Source organism: Bombyx mori, chromosome 5 (assembly GCF_030269925.1).
Source record: "Bombyx mori chromosome 5, ASM3026992v2".
In the NCBI taxonomy this organism is placed as follows: domain Eukaryota; kingdom Metazoa; phylum Arthropoda; class Insecta; order Lepidoptera; family Bombycidae; genus Bombyx; species Bombyx mori.
The window spans coordinates 14,381,502-14,407,811 of NC_085111.1; the positions used below are offsets into that span (position 1 = coordinate 14,381,502).

The following is a 26,310-nucleotide window of genomic DNA, read 5'->3' on the forward strand; positions in this document are numbered from 1 at the left end:
AGGACAGAGGACAGCAGCCGGCGCCGGGGTGACTCCGCCGCGGGCATCGAGCCGTCACCAGACCAGCCCATCGTATTATGTTTATTTATATATCATTTTGTCGATGTGGTGCAGCCGTGCACGCTGCAAACAGCAGTACCTCTCCCATCTCCTCCCTGCATCAACTTCACCCCTGCCCTGAGTGGCAGGGAGCGTTTGTCCGGGCAATGGGGCTTGCCCTGAGGCCCGTTCCGTACCCCCGTCAGGGGGTACGACGACCCCCCTCTTGCTTGTTAAAATGTTGCTCAATTGTAAAAAATTTCTCATCCTTAAACAAAATTTTTCTGTGACCTCCCTTTGCGTACCGCTTTAGTAGTTGTATCGATTTTACCACCAAATTCTCTTTTAAATTATCAGTTAAGAAATGACCAGTACGTCTCTTATAGGCTGCAAGTCCTAAGTCATCTTTTAAAATACGCGACATGGTTCTAGGTGCTATCTTCATCTCCCGAGATAAAATCTTTTGCTTTCGGACAGCATTTCTTCGAATTCTTTACCTTACTGCTTTGACCACCTTTTTCGTACGAACACTACGTGGACGGCCAGATCTTTTTCTGTCACAAACAGAGGAGGTCTCATTGCACCTATTATTAGCCCGGTACACAAACATTTTACTAATACCAAGCGTATGGAGAGTTTTAAAATTGCATTTGGCTCCATACCTACTTTGTGTAATGCAATTACAGCGATTCGGTTCTCTTTATCACCCCACTCCATTTTAATATCGCAAAATATTGTAAAATGTATTGGCGCCAAAATGAGAAAACTCAATGAGCAATCATATAAAAATGACAGATTCCAAATTCAAATGTAATATTTTGTTTATTTTTAATTGTAACAGTATTTATGGCCAGACTAAGTAGATAGTATGGATAGTATGGTACAGATAGGATGTTATGTTTGATCAATGTTTCATAATAATATGTTAAGTAATAAGTTCTTAGTTTATGATAAAAAGATTTCTGATTAGCGGTTTTTTTAATCGCGTATGGTAGTTTGTGATGCACAGACGCAAATAAATAGATTTTATTGATTAAATACACCTACCGGAAATCGATATGATAAGAGGCTAAGTTACTTTTAATTAAAAAATAACTTCGTATAAATACAGAGCGCAGTGTAACAGAACACAGTGAAGTGTAATTGTTAAAAAATGACACCGACGCTCGTCTTACTGCTCTTAGTTGGAGCTGTGGCTGGTGCGTGAGTTTTTTAGTTTTTTTATTTGTTGTAGCCGTTCCCAGTAGTTTCATTAACTGCAATTGGATGATCCTTCAGACTTTGTCCGATCAATTTTTTTGATTATCTTACATTTATGGAGATATCTGATATATACAATGTAAAAGTGCTCGATTTTCTTTTTAATACGCTTTTCTTAGCTTCATACGTATGATAGTGGTATGTAAAGAAATTTTTGAACATGACTTTGACCTCCTTTTTTGCCACGCTTTTTTATAATAAATTGATTTCCATAATTTTAGTTTGGTTTTCTATAAAAGTGTGTTTTCTATTTTTTATACTATTGTTTATTGTTTTTATACTATGATTTTTCTATGGAAAAACAGTTTCTAATTTGTGTGCACGAACGAAAAATCAAATAAAACAAACGCATAGCATTTCATTATTACTGGTAGTAGTTAGTTTGTATGTCTGTGCAGATAGGTAGCAGCACCTTCTTATCTATATCTGTCGTGAAGCTGTTAAGCATTCCGATTCGAAGTGTGCGACAACCGTTTGATTGACTTCAATTTTAATGCGCATATTTAGACGAGCGATGGAATCGATATTTTGATATATTTGAAGTCGTCGTGGCCTAACGGATAAGATGTCCGGTGCATTCGTGTTGAGCGATGCACCGGTGTTCGAGTCTCAGGCGGGTACCAATTTTTGTAATGAAATACGTACTCAACAAATGTTCACGATTGATTTCCACGGTGAAGGAATAACATCGTTTAATAAAAATGACACCCGCAAAATTATAATTTGCGTAATTACTGGTGGTAGGACCTCTTGTGAGTCCGCGCGGGTGGGTACCACCACCCCGCCTATTTCTGCCGTGAAGCAGTAATGCGTTTCGGTTTGAAGGGTGGGGTAGCCGTTGTAACTATACTTGAGACATCTACAACGTAAATGCGCGATACACCTAGAGATATAAGTTCTAAGGTCCCAGTATAGTTACAACGGCTGCCCCACCCTTCAAACCGAAACGCATTACTGCTTCACGGCAGAAATAGGCGGGGCGGTGGTACCTACCCGTGCGGACTCACAAGAGGTCCTACTACCAGTAGGACCCAGTAGTCTTACCATCTCGTCTAAACACATGATGCAAATATAATATTGGGGGTTTTTCATACATTTAGCTTTAACCACGATAAACCATGGCCGTAATTAAATAATAAAAAAAAAACAATAGTGAATCAACTGTGTTTATTTATATTTTATTTTTCAGCCATACCAGACCAGTCCTCAAGGATTGTCGGTGGGACAGCGACAACTATCGACCGGTACCCCACAATGGCAGCAGCACTTTTTTCTAGCAATATGGCCCAGTGGTGGCAAGGATGTGGCTGTTCCATTCTCAATAACAGAGCCGTCCTTACAGCCGCACATTGTATTATGTAAGCATCAAAATTTAATACAAATTATCTAATTCATTGCGGTTCTGTGGTCTATACTGACGTTAATTTTCGGGGCCACAATAGTAGTTTTGTACACGGTTGTCCTAATTTTCACTGTAGAACATACGAAGGCTATGCGGCAGAAAAAGATGTGATGGTTGTACGAGCCCACCGTGCTTACTTTCAGTTCTGTCGAAGGCTTGAGACATGCTTTCTGATATCTTCACGATAAGAAAAAAAAGCCTCGTTGAATAGTGAAGAAGGCTTGACGAAGGCTTTTTTAATTTTATTTGGGTAGACGTGCTCACGGTTTGCCTTATGTTAAGTGGTTATTGGAGTCCATAGACATCAACAATGTAAGTTCCCCCACCCACATGAAGACTTCAGTTTTAAGCCTCAGTGATATAGTATAACGGCTGCTCCAGCTTTCAAATACGCATTACTGCTTCACGGCAGAAAATGAGCAAGGTGGTGATCCCTACCGTGCGGGCTCACAAGATCCCCTACCACCAGTAATTACGCAAAATATAATTTTGCGCGTTTGATCTTTATTTCACGATGGTATTCTGTCACCGTGGAAGTCATTCATGAAAATTTGTTGTATACCTATTTCATTAGAAAAGTCGGTACCTGCTTGCAGGATTCGAACACCGGTATAGTTGCATCACTCGATACGAATGGATCGGGCATCTTATCTTTTAGGTCACGGCGACTTTGTAATTTTAAATTTATTTCGTAATTTTTTTTTGTTACTGCCCTTATAGGCTGACGAGCATACGACGCACCTGATGGTGAGTGGTTACCGTCGCCCATAGACTTCAGAATGCCAGGGGCTGAGCCAAGCCGCTGCCTACAGCCAAGCCGCTGTGAATTTCGGTTACTCGCAATTTATCTCACAAGAAAGGGACAACATCCAATCATATGACCTCTATCGCAATAGTACGACAGAGCTTGGCATGGCGTTAATTTAATTTTTCAAGTTAATACTACTGTAATGTTTGACCTATGGAGTCCAGTAACTGCGCTAAGTAAACCATGATCTGTCATCATAATCATCATCATTAAAACATAAATTTTCATTTAAATTTTTAGAGGAGATCGTGTCGGTGTTTGGAGAGTTCGCGTAGGATCTTCTTTTGGAAATAGTGGAGGTGTTGTCCATGAGGTCAACAGGCACATCATCCACCCTAATTACAATCATCGTACAAAGGACGCTGATATTGCAATCATGCGTACAGTTTTACGGATAAACTTCGTACGTAATACCGTGCAGCCAGCTCGTATTGCGGGTTCCAATTACAACCTTGCCGATAACCAAGTTGTTTGGGCAGCTGGATGGGGATCTACAAGGGTGAGATATCACGAATGCATATTTTGAATAATAATTGAAGTATCAGTTTCCAGAGGTCTTTTTTGGTTACGTACTATCCGGCTCCCCTCCACGGTGTTTTCCGAACGCTATGACATGTCCTTCTTCAAACAAGGCCAAAATGAGAAAACTGAATGAGCAATCATATAAAAATGACAGATTCCAAATTCAAATGTAATATTTTGTTTATTTTTAATTGTAACAGTATTTATGGCCAGACTAAGTATATTGAAACCTCTATAAGTATGTCAGTCTCTGGTACCGATAACAAAAGGAATCCTAATTTGGGGTCGGATGAACGTGCCTGATTTGTTTCCGGTTTTTTATTATTTATAGTAACGTCTATACATGGAGTGGTGCGGGGGCTATTCAAACTCAGAACCAAAAAAAATATTGTTGGATTAATTCCTTAAAGTAAAATCACGAAATGACAGATTATTTTCACTGAATATCGGTTCAGTTTGTTATTGGCGTTGGTAGGCAGATCCGGATTTTCTCAGTTGGTTGCGGTTCCGATCCGGTAGTAGATTCAGCGAATCATTGCTCTTGCTAGGGCTAGTGTTAGCAATTCTTTTAGGTTGAGCCCGTGAGCTTGCCTACCGGTCCGCGTGAAGTTGGAATAGCTGCTTAGGCTACCAACGATTAGGTAGGGGGGAAAAAAGGCAGATGACCTTACAGCCTTTTTTTTATTTTTTGTTGCCTAGATGGATGGACGAGCTCACAGCCCACCTGATGTTAAGTGGTTACTGGAGCCCATAGACATCTACAATGTAAATGCGCCACCCATCTTGAGATATAAGTTCTAAGATCTCAGTATAGTTACAACGGCTACCCCTACCCTTCAAACCGAAACGCATTACTGCTTTACGGCGGAAATAGGCGGGGTGGTGGTACCTACCCGTGCGGACTCCCAAGAGGTCCTACCACCAGTAGAGCCTTCCCGATATGAAGATGTTACCGGAGCTTATAATAAATAAATAAATTATAGCTACTTCAGTATTAATGCTGAATGCTGCTACTCACTTTGAGTCATAAGATTGAAGTTGGATGAATTAGGATTATTATTAGAATTTCCTATTACATGCTTTTAAGATAGAAAATTGTCAGGTATTAGAGGTTAATGTAGGAAAGAAGTAAGAAGTGTCCAAGCGACGCGATGTGCCGGGTTCGAATTCACACGGACAGATACAATATTCTCTAAGTGAAAATCTACCAAACGTGCTTACGAGCGACTTTGATGATCAAAGAATAACAGCGCAACATGAAACTTGCAAATATTATAAATTTGCATAGCTACCTGTGACGGAGCGTACTGTAGCGGTAGTTACCATTATCGTTCCTACTTTTTAATACGCTTTTATTAGCTTCAGACGTATATATGTTTGTAACGGAATCTTTGAACATGATTTTGACCCCCGCCAGATCAACTCGAAATTTGGTATACTTATTAAGGACCGACGACAAATCAGTATTAAAAAAAAATTAAAAAATTGAAATTCAACTGAAAAATGAAAAATAAATAATATGTAGTTTAAAAAAACTAACAAAATACGCTTTTATAGAAAATCCAACAAAAAAATAGTAAATAAATTTTAATAAATTTGAATTAAAAATAGTGTAAAAAAAATGATTTTATTGTAAAAAAGCGTGGGGTGTTTTTCAGGATATTATCAAAATAGCCTTTCTACTCATATCTGTTCATAAAATATTTATAACTACTGATACCATGCACCCCACGCTTTTTTGGAGTTTACTCCTTAAGAATCGATTTACATATATAGGCCCGGGGTATGAAAATTATGGGGACCAAAATCGTACTAGAGAGTATAGCATGTCACACGAAATGCGTTATGCGCCTGATTGGCTCCTGATTGCGTGATGCGTGCGCGCGCCAATCAGGAGCCAACGCGCGGCCGCGTTATCGCAGGTGACGCCGGGCTGCTGCGCCGGCAGTCCGCCACAAAGCCTCGTACTGATCGCGCGTTTCTCTCATTATTGTATTTTCATATATTTGTTAGTCGTTTGTTTTGTGTCTCGTTAATTTGTTAATAATCTGTAGTGTATCGTGTTGTCGTAATATAGAACTATTTCTCGTATTGTTTCGTTTAATTTACCGACATCGTTTTGCTTGTGGCCGGACGCCGTTCGGGTTCGATTCCTGAACGTATCAACTGTTAGTGGGTTGATACCCGAATATAACCCGCTACAAATCATTTATTAATAAAGCTTATTAAATATAAACAATTCCTTCTATCAGTGAATGGACAACTTATATATTAATTGTAAAAGTGAATTATATAGACTTACTTAATTACCGCATCCACGTGTTCCGCAACTCCCGGATCATTCTCACTAGAATACGTAACTTCCATATTTTACTGTATTCAACTGACACAAATTTATATTTATATCCAGTAAACTCCAGTCGTGCGTCGGAGCGGACACACACACTTTTTTACAATAAAATCTTTTTTTCTTACACTATTTTTAATTCAAATTTATTAAAATTTATTTTCTATTTTTTAGTTCGATTTTCTAAAAAAGCGTATTTTGTTGGTTTTTTTAAACTATTAAATTTTATTATACTATAGACCGGTAAGCGAGGTCACAGCCTACCGGGCGTTTCAAACAGCTACCGCAGCCCGTAGTCATCATAATGTCAATGCTGCCACTTAACTTGAGACATGAAGTCTAATTCTGAACTTACGAGTATACAAGACGGCTTCGTGGAAGAAATATGTAGGGCCGTATATACCCGTACGGAATCATGACATGCCATTACGGCAATATTTCTGCCGGCAGAAAGCCATGCGTTTCCAATCAAAGGATAGGTTTAACCTTCTAGGCCCAGAGTCTCTAACCATTTAATCTAACCGAAAATAATGAGAAATTGGGATATTTCTTTAAATATGATAACGCAGGAATTATATGTAGCAATCAACAGCAATATCACCTGATAAGTTATTCGGTAGATTATTGTCAACTTTACATTTTTAAAACAGCTTTAGTCGTGCTAATTTACATGACGTATTATTTACTCAAAAAAAAAAAGCTTAAAATACATCCTTAAAGTTATTTCCTGTATAAATTACATATTTGTATAATATTATTATATGTGTGTATATGTATGTACATATGCATTTTATTGTGGTGTGTATATGGCAAATTTGATTAAGTTTGTAAGTGTGTTATATTTTGTTTAAGTCAAATATTTTTTGCGTGTGTCATTTCGTTAGTTAGTTCCTCTCCTTACAGGGTTGCATGGAGGAGATTGCGTAAAGATTATTGCTGTTATTTCTAATCTACATATAATATCGAAGGAGATGGATAGATAGATCCTCTGACCTGGCTGATTTCTTTATGCGTTATTATTTTCCAGACTGGAAGTGGTTTTGCTGAACAGCTTCGACATGTTCAAGTTTGGACGATAAATCAGGCCATTTGTAGAGAGCGATACTCGAGAATAGATAGACCGATCACTGCCAATATGTTGTGCTCCGGCTGGCTTGACGTCGGCGGCCGCGATCAGTGTGGAGGTGATTCCGGTGGTCCTCTATACCACAACGGTGTCGTCGTCGGGGTGTGCTCGTGGGGATTCTCTTGTGGAAGTGCATTCTACCCTGGAGTAAATGTTCGCGTCTCTCGCTTCAGTTCATGGATTCAAAACAATGCTTAGATTAAAGGAACAGTTTAACTAATTACATTTTTAAGCACCTATAAATCTTGTTTGAATCAACGTCCTGATATAGACAATCAAAGTGGGTTTTTTTCTGTATGTGGGTGTGCGAGCTCAAAGCCCTCACGGTATAAACTAGTGAAATTTCAAGAACGGAGATGACTACGTGGCTGCTGGAAGTTACATACCCGATCCTATGGACCAAATGGTAAACAGTCGACGTCGCTCTAAGCACGTCATTAGGGATCTTCCCGATCCATTAACGGCGCTTTTCAGGAGGAGGAGGTCCCTTAAGCACCGGTTATAGTTCAGTAAATTAACCCATAGACACAGCCCGCTGAGTTTCTCAGCTATGGCTATCAGCATAGATAGGAAAAAGAAAAGTTGATTAACGAAATGAATTTCCTGAAACTATAAATATTTATAGTTAGTAAACACTGACTCACGACTCACCTGATGGACCTGGTTAAAGTGGTTATCGTAGCCCGTCACAACATCAACTAGCTTAAGACTTGAGGTCGAAAGTAAAACATCATTCATTTACTAAAATCTGTATTATTGTATACTACAAATAAGTAAAGACAAAATGGCTCAGCTTCTTTCTTCTCTATTAGGCTACCGATTTTTATTTATTTAGTAATTACAGCTACATACGTGGCTATTACATAAAATAGCAACAGCCCATTTCTTTCCACGGATGTCGTAAACAGCGACTAAGGGATTTACAGGAGAATAGATAGCAGTGTACTCTGAGTATTATCATATGAGCGTACAACGATCGACAGCTGGAAATTACTTATGTAGGGCGCGGGTAAGGCTAGCTACAATCCGATTTAGTTCTATCTTGTTCTATCTCAAGGTGGGTGGCGGCATTTACGTTGTAGATGTCTATGGGCTCCGGTAACCACTTAACACCAGGTGGACTGTGAGCTCGTTCACTCATCTAAGCAATAAAAAAAACATAGTTTTCCCTTTCCCAGCAAATCAAAATTCAATTTTCGGTTATAAAATTTAACAGCTCAATCTCCTTAGTTATACTCTCTAAAATGGAAGTGTTAAGTGCGCTGTATATTTTTGACGGGAAACCCGTCGATCGTCATCGCGTGCGTGTATTTTCACACGACAAGATCCTTCTAAGCAATAAAACTAAGGCACTACATAAGCCGTATCTACAGCCGGCATCATTGTGCCACTTTGAGAAGGCGGCAAGACATGAGAACCCTCTTGTCGTGGCCGCTGGGAATTACATACCCGATCCTGTAGACCGAATGGTAAATAGTCAATGTCGCCCAAAACACGTCATTACGGATCCTCCCGATCCATTAACGATGCTTTTAGGTACCACAAGCATCGGTCACCGTCCTCGTCGAATCCGTCACTTGCGACGAAGGGCTCGATGAGCGAATTAATCCATAGACACAGCCCACTGAGTTTCTCGCCGGATCTTTTCAGTGGGTCGCGTTTCCGATCCGGTGGTATATTCTGCGAAGCACTGCTCTTGCTAGGGCCAGTGTTAGCAGCACTCCGGCTTGAGCCCCGTGAGCTCACCTACACGTCAAGGAGAAGCTGATATAGCCTCTCAAGGCTATCAGCATAGGTAGGAAAAAAAAACTACACAAGCCGCCTCCCGTTAGTGGTAACACATTCAAGGACAGAAGCGAAGGTCTGCTACTTCCCTGCGACAGAATTTCAGACCCAAACAGTTATTCGCAGGTACTCTCATTTTACGGACGCTTTCTACTCCACTCATGTCTTTCGTCGTGAAGACATTTCGTTGTACGGTTTTTCGGTAAATGGAAAGAAAATATTAATTAATCCATCTTTCCATTTACCGAAAAAATAGACTATAAATAACTTTATGTTAGAGTTCTGATTTAATTCATTGCGAAATCATACTCCTACATCTGTTTGTTGTGTTAAAAATAATGAAATACCACGATATGGATGACTTCAAATTGATTTAAAAACGAAATAGATCGTTAAGAAAATTAAATATAACTTAGTATATTTTTATTTATACTTTTGTGATTGCCATACTTGTCATGGTCCCATGGTGCCAAGTAGTTACCGAGGTTCGTTGATAAATCATCACGCACGTAGAATTCAAAAAATAACGAATTCAATATCCGATTGGGAGGAATATGTTTTCAATCTAAATATTTCGATAGACATTTAAATATGAAACGAATAACAACTTGACCGAATCAAGCTCTATCAGTTTCTGATAATTTTAATACCTGATATGACGATGTTGATTAAAATAATTAAGACGTATAAATAGCGAAGTAAAAACGTTAAGATTATTATTAGAAGAAATGCTTCAATCTATTGCTTTCCTGTTTTTACTTATTGGTTGGGCAAATGGTATGTAATACATCATGTTTCTTCCTAGGGTCCTTCCAAAGGTTTATATGTTTCGTGACAACGAAAACTAAAAATTATTCGTTGGTGGTAGGGTATCTTGTGAGCCTGTACCTGTGTTACTTACCAGACCATTACCTTGCCTATGTCTGCCGCGAGCAGTTATGCGTTTCGGTTTGAAGGATGGGGCCGCCGTTGTGCTATAGAACTGACGCTTAGAACTTATGTCTCAAGGTGGGTGGCGCATTTTCATTGTAGATGTCTATGGGCTCCGGTAACCACTTAAGATCAGGGGGCCGTGAGCTCATCTACATATCCAAGCAAAAAAAAGAAAAATTACTTGGTTTAGGTAGTAAAGAAGAAAAAAAAAAACAAAAAATCTTCATAATTTAATGAAAACATTAATCGCGAGAGAACATAGTAAGAGGCTATTTAAAGCTATTATGTAATAGCTCACCGTAAATTGTTTAGTTAACAATTTAGTGTTGAGGTTTTTCTTTGCTAATTCTGCTGTTAACTTCCAGTATAAAAAAACATTTTTGAAATAATTGCAGCTGTACCAACGAATCAGCAGCGGATTATTGGCGGTTCGGTTGTTACCATTGACCGATATCCCGAAGTTGCTGCCACGCTCGTCTCAAGTAATGGCATTCAATGGCTTCAAGGATGTGGTAGTTCTATTCTAAATAACAGAGCTGTCTTAACTGCAGCTCACTGTATATAGTAAGTGCGTAACTATTTTACAGCTTAGCCATAAAACACTGTTACAATTAAACAACAAAAATATTGCATTTTAAATTGATCAATCGATTTCAATCTCGTAATTTTTGCACAAATTTTTGTTCTATTTATTACATTGATTGATTTCGTGATACGAATTTGTTGTACGAAGTTGTCATATTTGCCTATAGTAAACAGCCATACAAAACTAATAACTTCTATACTAATATATAAATCTACAGTGGTTTTTACGGATGTTCCGTTATAACTACTGAACCATGCATCCGATTGGCTTGAAACTTGGCATCCATGTAGAAAATACATGTCCTTAATGGATAGGCTAATATTTATATGAGCGTTGGACTCCCTAATAATAATGACAATAAATAATAATGGTTATTTTAAATGCCCAACGAAGCGGGCTAGTACGGCTAGTCGTTTAATAAATATGTAACTTTTTTATCCGCTTCGTTTGATAATACACACAAAAATTAAAATTATTCAAAATAGCTTTGGCAATAGAATGAGAAAACACTAATATTTATTTTTAAATGAGAGGTTCGAAATTAAATAAAGGAATAAGATTTGTGTCGTCGGATGATAACAGAGACAATAATTATTGTGCTGGTTTATAATTTTTTATGCGTTCATGTATGACTGTATGTATTTGTACATAAAAATTAATAGTAACAATTTTTTTTTCAGTGGTGTGATGCGTATCAGAGTTGGTTCGGCATTCGGCAACAGTGGCGGTAGGGTACATCAAGTGAGCAGATACATTCCGCATCCTAATTACGTGGCTGCGACCTTCGAGAGTGATGTTGCCATCTTACATGTTTCAACTCAAATCGTTTACGTCAACAACGCCGTGAGACCGGCCAGGATTGCTGGTTCCAACTACAATCTTGCTGATAACCAGGTCGTATGGGCCACTGGATGGGGATCCATGTCGGTTAGTTGTGGATGCTAACTTTATTATATTGCTTTAACTGGGCAGACCATGTTTTGTCGTCGTGGCGTAAAGGAGAAGACGTCCGGTGCATTCGCATCTAGTGTTGCACCGGTAGACGAATCACGACTACGATTGACTTCCACGGTGAAGGAATAACATCGTGTAGTAAAAATCAAAACCGCAAAATTATAATTTGCGTAATTACTGGTGGTAGAACGACTTGTGAGTTCGCACGTGTAGATACTACTGCCCTGCCTATTTTTGCCGTAAAACAGTAATGGGTTTCGGCTTGAAGGGTGTTGCAGCAGTTGTAGTGTAAAAACTGAGACCTAAGAACTCATATCTCAAGGTAAATGGTGGCATTTATGCTGTATATGTTTATGGGTTCCGGTAACCACTTAGCACTAGGTGGGTCGTGAGCTCGTCCACCCGTATAAGCAATAGAAAAAAGTCTTTCTAGTATTAAATGATCATCGCAGCCCGTAGATGCCAAAACTTGTGAATGCTGCCTCTACAGAGATATAAGTTCGTAAGCTCAATTGAATTGTATAACAACTATTCGACCCTTCTAATCGGGATGCATTATTGAGTATGCAGAACTAAACATAAGTGCGGGTTCTATATTAATCTTTTTATGTTGGCAATAAAAAAAAAACGAAGAAAAACAATAGCTTAACACATTTGCTGCCGACGAAACTATATAAAATTATTAGCCAGAAACCGATTATTTTTATAGCGTATATTGATTAAGTATATATGTATGTTTAAAAATATGGATGAAAGTATGTTGATAATATTATTATTTTAATAAAAAAACACCTTTTTCGGATCCGAGTGGTCGGCACATAGCACGCCAAATGCCGGACACTCGGATCCGAGTACAATCAAAAGTATCAAAAACATCATAATTATAAGTTTAAGTTTAAAATATAACACGCACTTGAATGGTTATTTATTTAAGAAGGTATAAATATCTTAAATCTGAGCAAAGTAGGTAACGATATAATCATAATTATAAGTTTAAGTTTAAAATATAACACGCACTTAATGGTTATTTATTTAAGAAGGCATAAATGTCTTAAATCTAAGCGAAGCAATGATATAATCATAATTATCAATACAATCAAACGTATAAAAATCATAATTATAAGTTTAATTAAAACACTGAAGGTGATTTCTTCACAGAAAAGTTAAAACAAAATTTTTCGTCGTCTTTGCGGCAGATGACCTTGAAGACTGAGCTGGTGGTCCACGGCTGAGCGTTTTCAGTTTCAGTCTTGTATCAAAGATACTGTCATCACTGCCGTAACTAGATTCCTCTGAACTTGAAGATAACTGCTCCTCCTGAGCTCGTTGCGAACACACTTCTTCATCACTAAATCCTTCAGAACCTTCCGAGTCTTCACTCAACCAACGTTTTTTTCTACTACTAGGTGTTGATGTTTTCGATCTATTTTTACTTCTAGATGGCCCAGCCCTACTATCCATTTTGATTGAACAATACCTTTGATATGATCGTGTGTACCAGTCACTATTAAACTGTAAATAAAAAACCAATACGCGTTTTCGTAAGTCGAATGTATTGGCAGAGTGGCCACGCAAACCAACGTACACTCACCACAATCGCCGGCGGCTTATGACAACTACAAAATTCACTTGCTGCTCACTCGTATCCGAGTGGGCGGCACCGCTAATAGGGCCCCTCCCCACTCGGATACGAGTGGTAAGCACTCAATGTGTTAAAAATTATGTTACTTTCATGTTGGTTTTATAGGTTTGTACAAATCCAAAAATTTGTTTCAGCTTGGTGGCGCGTACTCGGAACAGCTTCGTCATGTCCAAATCTATACTGTAAACCAGGATTTGTGTAGAGCTCGTCACAGGACCACTATCACTGCCAACATGTTGTGTGTTGGTAGACTCGGCGTTGCTGGATTCGGACAGTGTGGTGGTGACTCCGGAAGCCCTCTGTTCCACAACGGGGTTGTCGTCGGTGTCTGTTCCTTTGGTGTAGGATGTGGTGATAGCTACCACCCCACGGTTAATGTTCGTGTTTCACGTTTTACGTCATGGATTCAGAATAATGCATAGAAATAAATCTAGTTTTCAAGAAATTCTTATTATAAATTCTTATTACTTGAAAATATCAATAAGTACATTCGCCCCATAAACAGAAGGTCATACACCCCCGATCGCCCTCTTCGGCCAACTTATACCCTGGGCCAGGAAGGTCAAGTACCTGGGCGTTACCCTGGATGCATCGATGACATTCCGCCCGCATATAAAATCAGTCCGGGACCGCGTCGCGTTTATTCTCGGCAGACTCTACCCCATGATCTGTAAGTGGAGTAAAATGTCCCTTCGGAACAAGGTGACACTTTACAAAACTTACATAAGGCCCATCATGACTTACGCGAGTGTGGTGTTCGCTCACTCGGCCCGCACGCACATAGACACCCTCCAATCCCTACAGCCCGCTGAGTTTCTCGCCGGATCTTCTCAGCGGGTCGCGATTCCGATCCGGTAGTAGATTCATTCGCGAAGCAGTTGCTCTTGAGTTGTTAGGTCTCCTTCGGAGGCGCTCGGGCAGCTGCTAGCAAATCCCACCCCTCCTGGCTGAGCGTAATAATAATGTTTGCCTTGTTTATTTGTTAGTAAATAATTCAAGGCATACCTTGAAGGGATTTACCAAAATAAAACAACAGTGGGTTCAGATTAGTTCGAAACATAACCAGAATCTGTTTTTGTCTGTAATTACGGAATAAAAGTTCCAAGGACACTCGGCCGATGGAACTTTCGAGGCGAAGAGGGAAGGCCAACAGCGAAGACCCTGAAACGTCAGCCGTCTCGGTACGGCAGCCAGTCATGCCACGGGGATAGCGAAGTTGGTGTCCCGGAGTTCCCCACTGGATAGTTATTTAGACCTGACTAAAACCTAAACAATTTTTTTTTGTTTCTTTTGTCTATTTGTTGTTTATTCGTTTATTTGCTTTATTCGATCCGATTTGCGAAAAGTCTCAAATAACTCCATTGGCTGGTAGAGGTTCTCTATGAAATATAATTAACTCGTGGCGACTAAAAAGGATATTACCACATCTACGTAAAAAGACTTAAACATACTTGGAGGAAGTCGAAAAGACAGATGATCCACTGAGTTTCTCGCCAGATCTTCTCAGCGGGTTGCGTTTCCGATCCAGTGGTAGATCCTGCGAAGCACTGCTAGTACTAGTGTTAGCAACGTCCTCAGGATAGAGACCAGTGAACACATGGATTCGCTCGGTTACGTTGGCATAAGCCTCTAGGTTACCAGATTAGGTAGGGAAAAAATACCCACAATACATTCCGGCTCGAACAGTCGAACGAGGCGGAGTTTTCTGTTGGTGTACACTTGAAATTCAATAAATGGAATCTTATTTACTGTCACTATCAAAGTCAATGTTGGAAATGGGGAAGGGTAATACTTTTTAAATATCAATATAAGCCTCTGATCTTATTCTGATCATCGGTTCTACTATAGCTTACAAATTCATACGATCTCGCCACGAAGCGAACTCTAGTGAAGTTATTTTTAAACTGAGAATTATAGCAAAACCAAAGCAAGCGAGCAATCACTTTTCTATTTTGAACAAACAGAGTTTCTACTTACAATTTATCTCGAAATCGGTAGCAAAGTGAACTTCGTGCTCAAGTTTTGGCTTTTAAAATATTTGTTCGCTCCAGCAGAGGCGAACGTCAACCAACAATGACACTACCGCAGACTTATCAGGTGACTGTATGATAATAGTATTTTAAATGAGTTGTAATAAAATTTTCCAAAACAATATTATAAAGTCGAATACTAATTAAGTCCAAGCTCTGTGTTTACATAGGTAAAACTTAATGAGGATTAAATTTATTATTCTCTAATAGTTAATGTTTGAATTTTTTTTATTGCTCTTGTAGCTGCTGCAGCTTGACTCTGCTCCTGGCATTGCTGACGTCCGTGTGCGATGGTAACCAATCACAATCAGGTGGACCGTATACTCGTCTGCCTACATGAGTAATAAAAAAAAACAGTAAGAAGCTGAAAAAAAATATTTAAAAAATAGTGCAGTGCCGGTGCCAAAAACGTTTGTGAATATTGTTTTAATCAATCGGCATAGAAAATTCTCGAATATGTAAATTCAAATGTGCAACAAAGTGCTTCAGAGTGAGTCAAACAACTTATCTTTTTTCCCAGTGCCAAAAGCATCAATCGTTTAAAAATACAACTAGCACTTGATCTTGTGTCTCAAAGTCAACGGTTTAGTAACCATTTAACACCAGTGTGCTTAGTGCGAGTTTGTTAACTTCTCGTTCGCGTAAAAGTTAGCCCAAATTTGTATGAAGTTGGAAAAGCGCCCCTAGCAGCAAACGCAGCACTTCCTTTTTTCCAGTTCAAGTACGTTCAGCCGTTACGCAATAAATATTAATAATCAAATTTTAATTAATAACAATCATTAATAATTAGTTTTCGGAACAAACGTTATCGTTCCCAGATAATTTTAATGCCTGATATAGCACAAATTACTGTTTTAGATGTATAAATAGTTAAGTTAAAAAAGTAAAGACCATTATAAGAGAAAATGCGTCAGTCTATAACGTTGGTGTTTTTAATTCTTGGTTGGGCGAATGGTATGTAACAAAATACAGTTCTTTTTTTAAATTATATCCAAACGATGACTGATTTCCGTATTCCGCACAAGTCTGTATTTAAAGTATTTGAACGGTCTTAAATTTTTAAATAAGCATAATAATCTCGATGCGAAACCGTAAGAGTACTTTCAGAAAAAAATGTTAACAGTAAATACCAGATTTGCGTGAAAGACGATATGTGAAAGAGGGGAGTGAGCTAAGAAATGGTATATGATAGAGGAGTATGGAAGGAGAAAACATGTTGCGCCAAGCCCAGGTGACTGAAAGTAGGGCAGGAGAATGATGAATGATGATGATGATTATGAGTAAATACCGGATTTAGGTGTTGAGGTTTTTTCTTTATGATCGATTAGTAAAAAAAAAAAAATATATTTACAGCTGTACCAACCAATCAGCAGCGAATTACTGGCGGCTCGGTTGTGACCATCGACCGGTATCCCGAACTTGCTGCCACGCTAATTACCAGTGACGGCGTCCAGTGGGTTCAAGGATGCGGCAGTTCTATCCTCAACAACAGAGCTGTCCTAACTGCAGCTCATTGTTTATTGTAAGTGTAACTTGCCTATTTCTGCCGTGAAGCAGTAATGCGTTTCGGTTTGAAGGGTGGGGCAGCCGTTGTAACTATACCTGAGACCTTAGAACTTATATCTCAAGGAGGGTGGTGCATTTAAGTTGCAGATGTCTATGGGCTTCAGTAACCATTTAACACCAGGTGGGCTGTGGGCTCGTCCACCCATCTAAGCAATAAAATAAAAAAAGTGAAATCATAATAATGTGAACCTATTTCAGTGCTTCAATAAAATCAATTTCTATTGTATGGTTTGTTTATGATTTTTTCAGCGGTGTGATGCGTGTTAGAGTTGGTTCATCATTCGGCAACAGTGGCGGCAGGGTCCATCAAGTGAGCCGATACATTACGCACCCTAATTACGTGGCTGTGACCTTCGAGAGTGATCTTGCCATCTTACATGTTTCAACTCAAATCGCTTACGTCAACAACGCCGTGAGACCAGCCAGGATTGCTGGCCCCAATTACAATGTTGCAGACAACCAGGTCGTATGGGCCACTGGATGGGGATCCATGTGGGTTAGTTATGGATTTCATTTTTATTTTTTCATTTTGGCTCTAAGTGGACAGATGGACTCATGGCGCACCTGGTATAACGTGGTCAGGAGGACTCAAATACAGCGTAACGTTTAATTGTTGTCATGAACAATGTTACATGACGTCGAAATCTCAATTATATAATTTGTAACCACTGTCCTGTCTTCAAGTCAGTACACGTTGTTACATCGTGGCAGAAATAGTAGTACCTACCCGTTAAAGGTCAAAATAAAGGCAATTGAGCTTGAGAAAAAAAAACAGCTTAGTAATTATTTAATTGAAAACCTTGCAACGATAGTCTTGGTTTTATTCATGTAGCTCTACTAAGCAATGGAAGATTTGTGACAAATATATGACTGCATTAACGATATTTTAAAGCCAAATTTGCTGGTATATAAAGAAGTTCGGAACAACAACAATCTTCCCTTTGTTGACATCTCCCTCCTAAGTTGATTTTGTACAAGTGACAATTTTGTTTCAGCTCGGTAGTGGTCATTCAGAACAACTTCGTCACGTCCAACTTTATACTGTAAACCAGAACCTGTGCAGAACTCGTCACACTAGCGTCCCTATCACTGCCAACATGTTGTGTGTTGGTAGACTCGGAGTTGGTGGATTCGGACAGTGCGGTGGTGACTCCGGTAGTCCGCTGTTCCACAACGGGGTTGTGGTTGGTGTATGTTCCTTCGGTGTAGGATGTGGCCACGACCATTTCCCCACCGTCAATGTTCGTGTTTCACGTTTCACATCGTGGATTCAGAATAACGCATGAATGTAGTTTTATTATCATTATCATTATATATATTTTTTACTTTGCAAGTTAAGACCATATTTTTTTAATAAAGTAAAAAAAAATTTTAATATTTTTATGCGTTCTTTTTAATAGTTTCATTTTCTTTAGACAAATCATTATATTCAGAATTTTTAGAGAATATTTACAACCAAAATGACCCCAGCTACAGAACACAATCAGTATATCTATATAAATAAATAAATAAATAAGCACTATAAATCTATATAATAAAATGACTGTCAGTGATTTTAATTAAATTTAATATTTTTAATTAAATTAAATTTATTTAATTAAATTGTCGTGGTTATTTTCATTTTTTGTCTGTATTTTTTTTAATTTCATAGATGGGTGGACGAGATCACAGCCCACTTGGTGTTAAGTGGTTACCGGAGCCCATAGACATCTACAACGTAAATGCCGTCTGCCGTCCACCCGTCCCATCTTAAGATATGAGTTCTAAGGTCTCTGTATAGTTACAACGGCTGCCCCAGCCATGCGTGGCTGCACCTACCCATGCGGACTCACAAGTGGTCCTACCACCCGTAACTACGCAAATTATAATTTTGCGGGTTTGATTTTTAGTACACGATTTTATTCCTCCACCGTGGAAGTCAATCGTGAACATTTGTTAAGTACGTATTTCATTAGAAAATTGGTACCCGCCTGGGATCCGAACAACGGTGCATCGCTCAACACGAATGCACCGGAGGTATTACACTTTAGGCCACGACGACTTCTAAAAATCTTATTGTTGATTATATCTATTGAAAATATACTATGTATATTTTAATGAAGTTTTACTGGGTGCGGGCCGCGTAAGTTACTCGCATATACCATAAAGGGACGAGGCATGTTTTACAAAGTCGGTACTTAAAATTTATAATTTTTAATCCGTTAATATTTATGAAGTCCGAAAATGAATGTCTCAAATAAAAAAAAAAACAAAGTCAATCAGCAGTGACCACGTAAACTGTAAATAAAGTATTCGAATCGTGGAAAATAATCTCATTACAAGAAAAACACGAGACTGAATCGAAACAGTACTTTTAATTAAAATAAATCTAAAGCACAATTAACATCTTTGTTGTTATCTTACAGGAAATAGACAAAAAATTGATTTGATAATTAGGCAAATTATACGATTACAAGTTAATCACTTTATTTTTATGATGATTATCGGCAATAATTTGGTATTTCCTTTTTTACAGTAAACTAGGATTAGTCCTAAATCTCAAATCAGATTAGATAGTATGTATCGATTTTATGAAGTTCTACAAATCAGAGAATCGATATAATTACGATATACTCGATTGTTTTATTTATTCATAGTTTTCTTATCGTTGAAACGGGCTATTTAATACAGGATAGTTCCGTTTCCGGTAGTCGTGTCGTAAACATCGCTGTGTATCTGTTCGTTATTAAAAACATAAAAGTGTATACTTGGAGGTGAAATCCCGCAGGCAAGCTGCATCCCAGTATTAAAGAAAGTGACACTGAGTATTTCTAAACTAAATTCGTGGCACAAAACCTGGAATTAACGATATTGTGAACAAAGCCTGGATATTTAGAGGTTAAAACTTATAAAGATTTTATGTTGGCACTACAGATTTCGTTGTCAAACTGTCTGCTGTCAAATACAAAATTCGATAGTGACAGTTAGTATAGAGTTGCCAAGATATCATTTTGATTATTACCATTACGTTCCATTACACGTATAAATATGGAAGAACAATTTCAACTCTTATTCGATAAAATGAAAATTGAGATGAAAAATCAATCTGAATCCATAACCAATACCATAATGAACAAAATGGATGAGAAATTAAAACCTATTTTAGAGGAAAATAAATACATAAAACTAAAATTAGAGAACCTGGAAAAGAAAATCGACATTTTAGAGAGAGATAAGAAAACTAACAATATAATAATCCATGGATTGACAGAAGACGAGAAATCGACACCCGAGCTTATCGACAAGGTCAAAGATACAATAACAAAAGAATTAGGCATAGCAATCGAAAATTATGAATTCAACAAAATATATCGTATTGGTAAAACAAACAAAGGTAATCCAACAAAGGTAATCCGACCTATACTGATATGCTTGACTACTGGATGGAAAAAAGCGGAAATATTGAAAAATAAGAGAAAGTTAAAAGCCCTGCATATCACAGAAGATTACTCTAAAGAAACCTTAGAAAAACGTAAGGCTTTACTACCACAACTCATGGAAGAACGGAGAAAAGGTAATTTCGCCTATTTAAAATATGATAAACTAATAATTAAAGAAAATAAATACGTCAAGGACTCGAGGAAGAGAGAACTCTCAATTTCACCACAAACAAACTCTCAATCCAAAAAAATTCAACCTTCAACTACAGCCAAGAATAACAGAACGAATGCATTCGATTTGATGAGAGGTCGGTCTAACTCTTTCACAACATTGACGACAGGTCAAAAACAATAGCAACGAGCTATCGACGGACGGAAAAAGGAACTAACACATGAATATAAAAGAAAAACAATAGAAACAAAAACAACTCTCCCAAGCCGATTGGTCTTCGTGGGGGAGAATGACCAACACCCTCTAATGGAAAAGAAGAGATTTTTAGATATACACATAGCCACTTTTAACGCAAGATCATTAAGAACTCCTGAAAAACTTCAAGAACTTGAATTAGCTTTATCAGATATAAAATGGGATATAATAGGAATAAGTGAAATGAGAAGATATGGAGAAGGAATTGAAGACTATGGAAACTTTATTTTACACTATAAAGGCGAAACCCCAGGGCTCTACGGAGTCGGCTTTCTTGTAAAAAAAGGACTTGCGGAGAAAATAGGAGAAATCAAAGGTGTCTCAGAGAGAATAGCAGTTTTAAACATTGAGTTACCAGTCAAAAATGCTAAAAAATGGTCTATAATTCAAGCTTATTCTCCAACAGAATCGAACAAGAAAGATGACATAAGGAAAATAGAAAAATTCTATGAAGATTTACATCTTACCATTGAAAATTCGCATAAAAATATAATTGTCATGGGTGATTTTAACGGTCAGATAGGAACGTGCAATAACATTGGAGAAGAATACACTATAGGACTGTATGGCTCAGGCAAAAGAACTAATAACGGAGAGAGATTAGTGACTTTTGCCTTACAACATAAACTCAGTATTCTTAATAGTTTTTTCAAAAAGAAGGAAAACAAAAAATGGACATGGACATCCCCAAATGGCATTCATAAAAACGAAATCGATTTTGTCATGTCAAATAATCCTAAGTTTTTCAAGTATGTGTCAATTATCCACAACTTAAATTTCCACTCTGATCATAAAATGGTCCGTGCTGCATTGACTGGGATACCTATGAAAAGGACAAGGAAGTATCATAACAATAATTCAAGGATAGTGTGTACAGGAGAAAGCGAAGCACTCTCAGCTAATCTCAAATTATTGGCAAAGAACCAACACTTCAACAAAGATTTATCCATTGAAGAAAAATACAATAAGTTCATACAAATATTAAAAAAAGCGACAAGAAAGACTAATACAGAAGATAATAGAGCGATTTCAAAACAAACACAGGAACTACTTCAAGAAAGGAAAAACCTCATTAAAGGAAAGGAGGATAAATATAAAATATCAGAAATTAGTAAGAAAATAAATGAACAAATTAGAAAAGATAGAAAAATTAAACGGGACAACACTATGAAAAAACACATAGAGAAGACAGGTGGAATTAAAAAGGCTATAAAAGAACTAACAGTAAAAAAGGACTGGATGCCAAAAGTAAAGACTGACAAAAATAACTACACTTGTAAACGACCAGAAATACTGGAGTTGGCTACAGATTATTACAAGAAACTATATAAAAGCAACAAGAGCGGAAGAGCTCAAATAAATGAACTAGAATCTGTAGGAACTAATATCACACCTACAATTTTGACGGAGGAAACAATGAAAGCAATCAATTCTCAAAAAATAGACAAAACTCCTGGATCTGACCAAATAACCAACGAACTACTAAAATCGGTTGCATCGACCATTGCCCCGATATTGACTGAACTGTTTAATGAAATTATTGAGACTGAAGATATACCCACCGATTGGACAAAATCAACTATAATTTTATTACACAAAAAGGGAGACAAAGGAGACATTGGAAATTATCGCCCAATTAGTTTGATGTCCAATGTGTATAAAGTATTTTCTAAAATTATACTCTCGCGAATTACAACTACACTTGATGAAAACCAACCAAAGGAACAAGCCGGCTTTAGAAGCAAATTTTCAACGATAGATCACATACACGTTGTAAGACAAATCATACAAAAATACAAAGAATACAATAAATCCTTTTATATAGGATTCGTTGATTTTAATAAAGCCTTCGATTCTCTAGAACATTCATATATTTGGCAAGCACTACAGAGTCAAGGAGTGGAGGTCAAATTCATAAAAATTCTTCAAAACATATATTGTGGAAGTGTAGCACAAGTGCGGCTCAAGGTCAAGTCAAGGAGACCCTATATCGCCTAAGCTATTTACGGAGCTCACAGCCCACCTGGTGTTAAGTGGTTACTGGAGCCCATAGACATCCACAACGTAAATGCGCTACCCACCTCGATATATAAGTTCTAAGGTCTCAAGTATAGTTACAACGGCTCCCCCACCCTTCAAACCGAAACGCATTACTGCTTCACGGCAGAAATAGGCAGGGTGGTGATACCCACCCGCACGGACTCACAAGAGGTCGTACCACCAGTAGTTACGCAAATTATAATTTTGCGGGTTTCATTTTTATTACACAATGTTATTCCTTCACCGTGGAAATCAATCGTGAATATTTGTTGAGTACGTATTTCATTAGAAAAATTGGTACCCGCCCGAGATTCGAACACCGGTGCATCGCTCAACACGAATGCACCGGACGTCTTATGCGTTAGGCCACGACGACTTCCAATGTATTCTTTAGGCTGAACTTAAATATACTTTTTAGATTGTCTTATGCACGGGAACCCGTAGTAACAGTTCAATGCCCGAATTATGTTACTATTTACAGGTGCTTAGTAAATTTTTTGGTCAGTTTAATAATTTAAAAGGTTATTAGATGTACTTATAAAATAGGCCATAATCTGGTCTCCAGCTTACTTAATATGTGACGATACTACTGTACTGATTCTACTGTGGCCAGTTTTGGTCTGAGGTGACCACGGTGAGGTAACGTAAGCCTATTGCCAACTAAGAGACTTTTCGTAAACCGAAGTTCATTCATGGCTGGTATCTGATTCCAGTTGCACAAATACCTTACTTAAATAGTTCTATCGAACAAAGTCAAACCAACAGCAGTGTGGTTAAGATAAGAATAGAAGTAGAGACGACCATGTTGCTATTGAATTATCAGTAACGTCGATGTGCAAAATATTTCTTCACACATGTTTTTTTTTTAAAACAAATTGTCTTATTGTAATTTAAACAAGTTTTCACTAATACTAGAGGTCCCGCAGTAGTCGAAATTCGACTATAATTAATTGGAATTGTAAGTTTGTACACTATTATGATTGTATTTTCAACGCCAAGACTACACTATAGAAAAATATTAATAAAGACAAACAATATTTAATCTATTCTCAATTTGACCACAGACGTCAAGAACAAAAGTTTGACAATAAATAAATAGTATGCATGCGTGTATGTGTCAAATACATGGTAGTGTGTGTAATGTTTTCTTTATTGACTTAATGTTTCTTTTATGCATTATTTAAAAAAAAAATTAGCATTGTGCACTTCTTCTTTATATTCTCTATAAGTGTGGAAAATTTCATACTCCTCAAAGGGATACAAAGTTTTTGCTTCACGTATTAATATATAGATTAATGGAAAGTTACTAACAAACATCTTTCATAAAAGTGTCTGTATTTTGACGGCACAATGCGGATACTGAAAGATTACGATTATATGTGTAAAAATTATATAAACTAAGCCCAGTCATAATGATTTTAAATACTGACGCCTAGGTTTAAATTTATCATTTTTATGTTAGCTCGAAGCTTATGGTATCTACAGCAGATTTATTGAGCAAAAACTTATGCGAGAGTGTCTGTTTATAAAGGTGTCTAAAATATTATGTTTAAGGGTCATTACTTGAACACTTTTACTCAGTTTTTGGTTCCAAGTGTGATTTAATAGGACATAATATATTTTTAATATTATTTTTATGTATATAATATAATGTTTATGTATATAATAAAAAAAAAACAATATCGCATTAATGTTTATATAGACACCATTGAAGTTTTTTTTTTATGATTGAAGGATTTCTGGTTTCCCGAAGGCCTTTCCAGTTTCACCAAGACAGGTGGGCGAGCAAAGGCTCAGCCAGAAGGGGTGGGATTTGCTAACAGCTACTCGAGTGCCTCCGAAGGAGGCCTAACAGCTCTAGAGCAGCTGCTTCGCGAAAGAATCTACCACCGCATCGGAATCGTGACCCGCTGAGAAGATCCGGCGAGAAACTCAGCGAGCTGATTCATGGGTTAGGTTGCACGGCGAACTCTTTGTCGAGTTCGACGAGTACGGTTACCGGGGTCCCTAAGCCTGCTCCTAGTGGTCTTGGGGTACAATGATACCTATTGTGAATAAGCCAGGGAAGACTTTTGATCTTCGATCTTGATATCATTGGTCGGTTAATAGACACTAACACGGTCGGTACACCAACCTTCTGAATTTTGTTATTCGTAACACACTATGCAACTTTATCTTGTAAAGGCTATTAGCGTGATTCTGGGTTTTACTGGTATTCTGCGACCTATCGTAAGAACTATAGAATGATATTTGTACCAATATTAATGAAAACCGGTACTTGGCTTGACGATGTTAGTCATAAAATAATATAATAGTATTTCTTTGGTTTTCGAGACTTGTAGTGATCGAGTTTTTATTTATATTATGACAATATTATGTCCAGCAGTGGATGTATGTAAGCTGAAAGACAGATAGATAGATTTCCGAAAAAGTCCAAAAATAACTTTTATAGAAAAATAGACGGTAGGTAGTTAGCATAATATTCATATGACAGCGGTTTTTTTCTCAGTTCAAGAACGTCCACTGTTATAAAAATGTTAAAAGTATGCGAAAAAATTTTAATCAATATATCAAATAAGAGAAATAGAAGTGGAAAAGTCTTGTACACACGTTATATTCATTTCACAAACAGCACGTGTTTTCTCTCACATTATTATTATATTACACAGGCCGATGTTTTTTATTTTAATTATTTCTGTTTAATATGTAAAATTTGCTTACGTTACAAGTGTGGTAACTAAAGCCACCTGTTTCAAAATTGTGTTATTGTGATTTTGTTATCGCATCCAAAACCTAGAGATTTAGTAAGCCGATTATTTATATTAATCTAAGTATTACTCAATGAATGTGTTGATAAAGTAATGGATATATTATGAATTGTAATTTGTTGGCGTAAGCCCTGTTACACGATCTACTGTTTTTTTAAGCTACCTAGTTGGTAACCTAAGTGGCTATTCCAGTTTCGCGCGGATGGGTAGGTGAGCTCACGGGCTCAATTTGAGAGAATTTGTTAATACCAGCTCTACCAAGAGCAGTGCTTCACAGAATCTACCATCGAATCGGAATCGCGACGCACTGAGAAGATACGGCGAGAAAGTCAGTGGGCTGTGTCTATGGGGCGATTTACTAGACTATTTGTATAAGTTAGTTTGAAATTAGTGGTCACAGGGTTAGATATTCTATTTGCTGCGAAGCAGTCATGCGTTCGAGTTCGGGTAGGACAGTCGTTACCCTATTCACTATTCAGACTTTATAAATATCTGAAGTTGGTGGTGTTCACGTTCCGATCTCCATAGGCTTTGGTAACCTTGATACCAGGAGGGACATGAGTTACGCATCTAGATTTAAAAAAATTTATTAAAATCTAAGTTACGAAGCAAGGTAAAAAAATACATACAGACATAGTTGAGATGTTTCATTCAGA

The 26,310-nt window shown here is 37.7% G+C and overlaps 4 protein-coding genes across 9 annotated transcripts in view; 3 read left to right on the forward strand and 1 right to left on the reverse strand.

Moving 5' to 3' along the window:
- LOC101738757 (solute carrier family 12 member 6) overlaps positions 1-26,310 on the reverse strand; it is a 419,122-nt gene that overhangs the window by 163,658 nt on the left and 229,154 nt on the right. The window lies entirely within an intron of this gene.
- LOC101738495 (trypsin, alkaline A) lies at positions 906-7,747 on the forward strand. The gene is made up of 4 exons (XM_004929984.5): positions 906-1,238; positions 2,489-2,657; positions 3,750-4,008; positions 7,406-7,747. The coding sequence occupies exons 1-4, from the start codon at positions 1,193-1,195 to the stop codon at positions 7,700-7,702; spliced, it is 771 nt and encodes a 256-aa protein (XP_004930041.1). The 5' UTR covers positions 906-1,192; the 3' UTR covers positions 7,703-7,747.
- On the forward strand, positions 9,905-13,849 carry LOC105842190 (trypsin, alkaline C-like). Its single transcript, XM_012693715.4, has 4 exons — positions 9,905-10,066; positions 10,618-10,786; positions 11,489-11,735; positions 13,539-13,849. The coding sequence occupies exons 1-4, from the start codon at positions 10,018-10,020 to the stop codon at positions 13,824-13,826; spliced, it is 753 nt and encodes a 250-aa protein (XP_012549169.3). The 5' UTR covers positions 9,905-10,017; the 3' UTR covers positions 13,827-13,849.
- Positions 14,111-18,602, forward strand: LOC732884 (trypsin-like protease). 4 transcript variants are annotated; one of them, XM_062668466.1, is made up of 5 exons: positions 14,685-15,604; positions 15,678-16,388; positions 16,788-16,956; positions 17,250-17,496; positions 17,996-18,602. In XM_062668466.1, the coding sequence occupies exons 2-5, from the start codon at positions 16,340-16,342 to the stop codon at positions 18,284-18,286; spliced, it is 756 nt and encodes a 251-aa protein (XP_062524450.1). In that variant the 5' UTR covers positions 14,685-15,604; positions 15,678-16,339; the 3' UTR covers positions 18,287-18,602.

What these genes read in the sequence shown, in the direction of transcription:
- LOC101738495 (XM_004929984.5), top strand. Translation starts at nt 1,193, where the DNA reads ATGACACCGACGCTCGTCTTACTGCTCTTAGTTGGAGCTGTGGCTG. An exon ending in ACAGCCGCACATTGTATTAT is followed by an intron (nt 2,658 to 3,749) that starts GTAAGCATCAAA and finishes TTAAATTTTTAG; the next exon opens with AGGAGATCGTGTCGGTGTTT. An exon ending in CTGGATGGGGATCTACAAGG is followed by an intron (nt 4,009 to 7,405) that starts GTGAGATATCAC and finishes ATTATTTTCCAG; the next exon opens with ACTGGAAGTGGTTTTGCTGA.
- LOC105842190 (XM_012693715.4), top strand. Translation starts at nt 10,018, where the DNA reads ATGCTTCAATCTATTGCTTTCCTGTTTTTACTTATTGGTTGGGCAAAT. An exon ending in ACTGCAGCTCACTGTATATA is followed by an intron (nt 10,787 to 11,488) that starts GTAAGTGCGTAA and finishes TTTTTTTTTCAG; the next exon opens with TGGTGTGATGCGTATCAGAG. An exon ending in CTGGATGGGGATCCATGTCG is followed by an intron (nt 11,736 to 13,538) that starts GTTAGTTGTGGA and finishes AATTTGTTTCAG; the next exon opens with CTTGGTGGCGCGTACTCGGA.
- LOC732884 (XM_012693675.4), top strand. Translation starts at nt 16,340, where the DNA reads ATGCGTCAGTCTATAACGTTGGTGTTTTTAATTCTTGGTTGGGCGAAT. An exon ending in AATTCTTGGTTGGGCGAATG is followed by an intron (nt 16,389 to 16,787) that starts GTATGTAACAAA and finishes ATATATTTACAG; the next exon opens with CTGTACCAACCAATCAGCAG. An exon ending in CTGGATGGGGATCCATGTGG is followed by an intron (nt 17,497 to 17,995) that starts GTTAGTTATGGA and finishes ATTTTGTTTCAG; the next exon opens with CTCGGTAGTGGTCATTCAGA.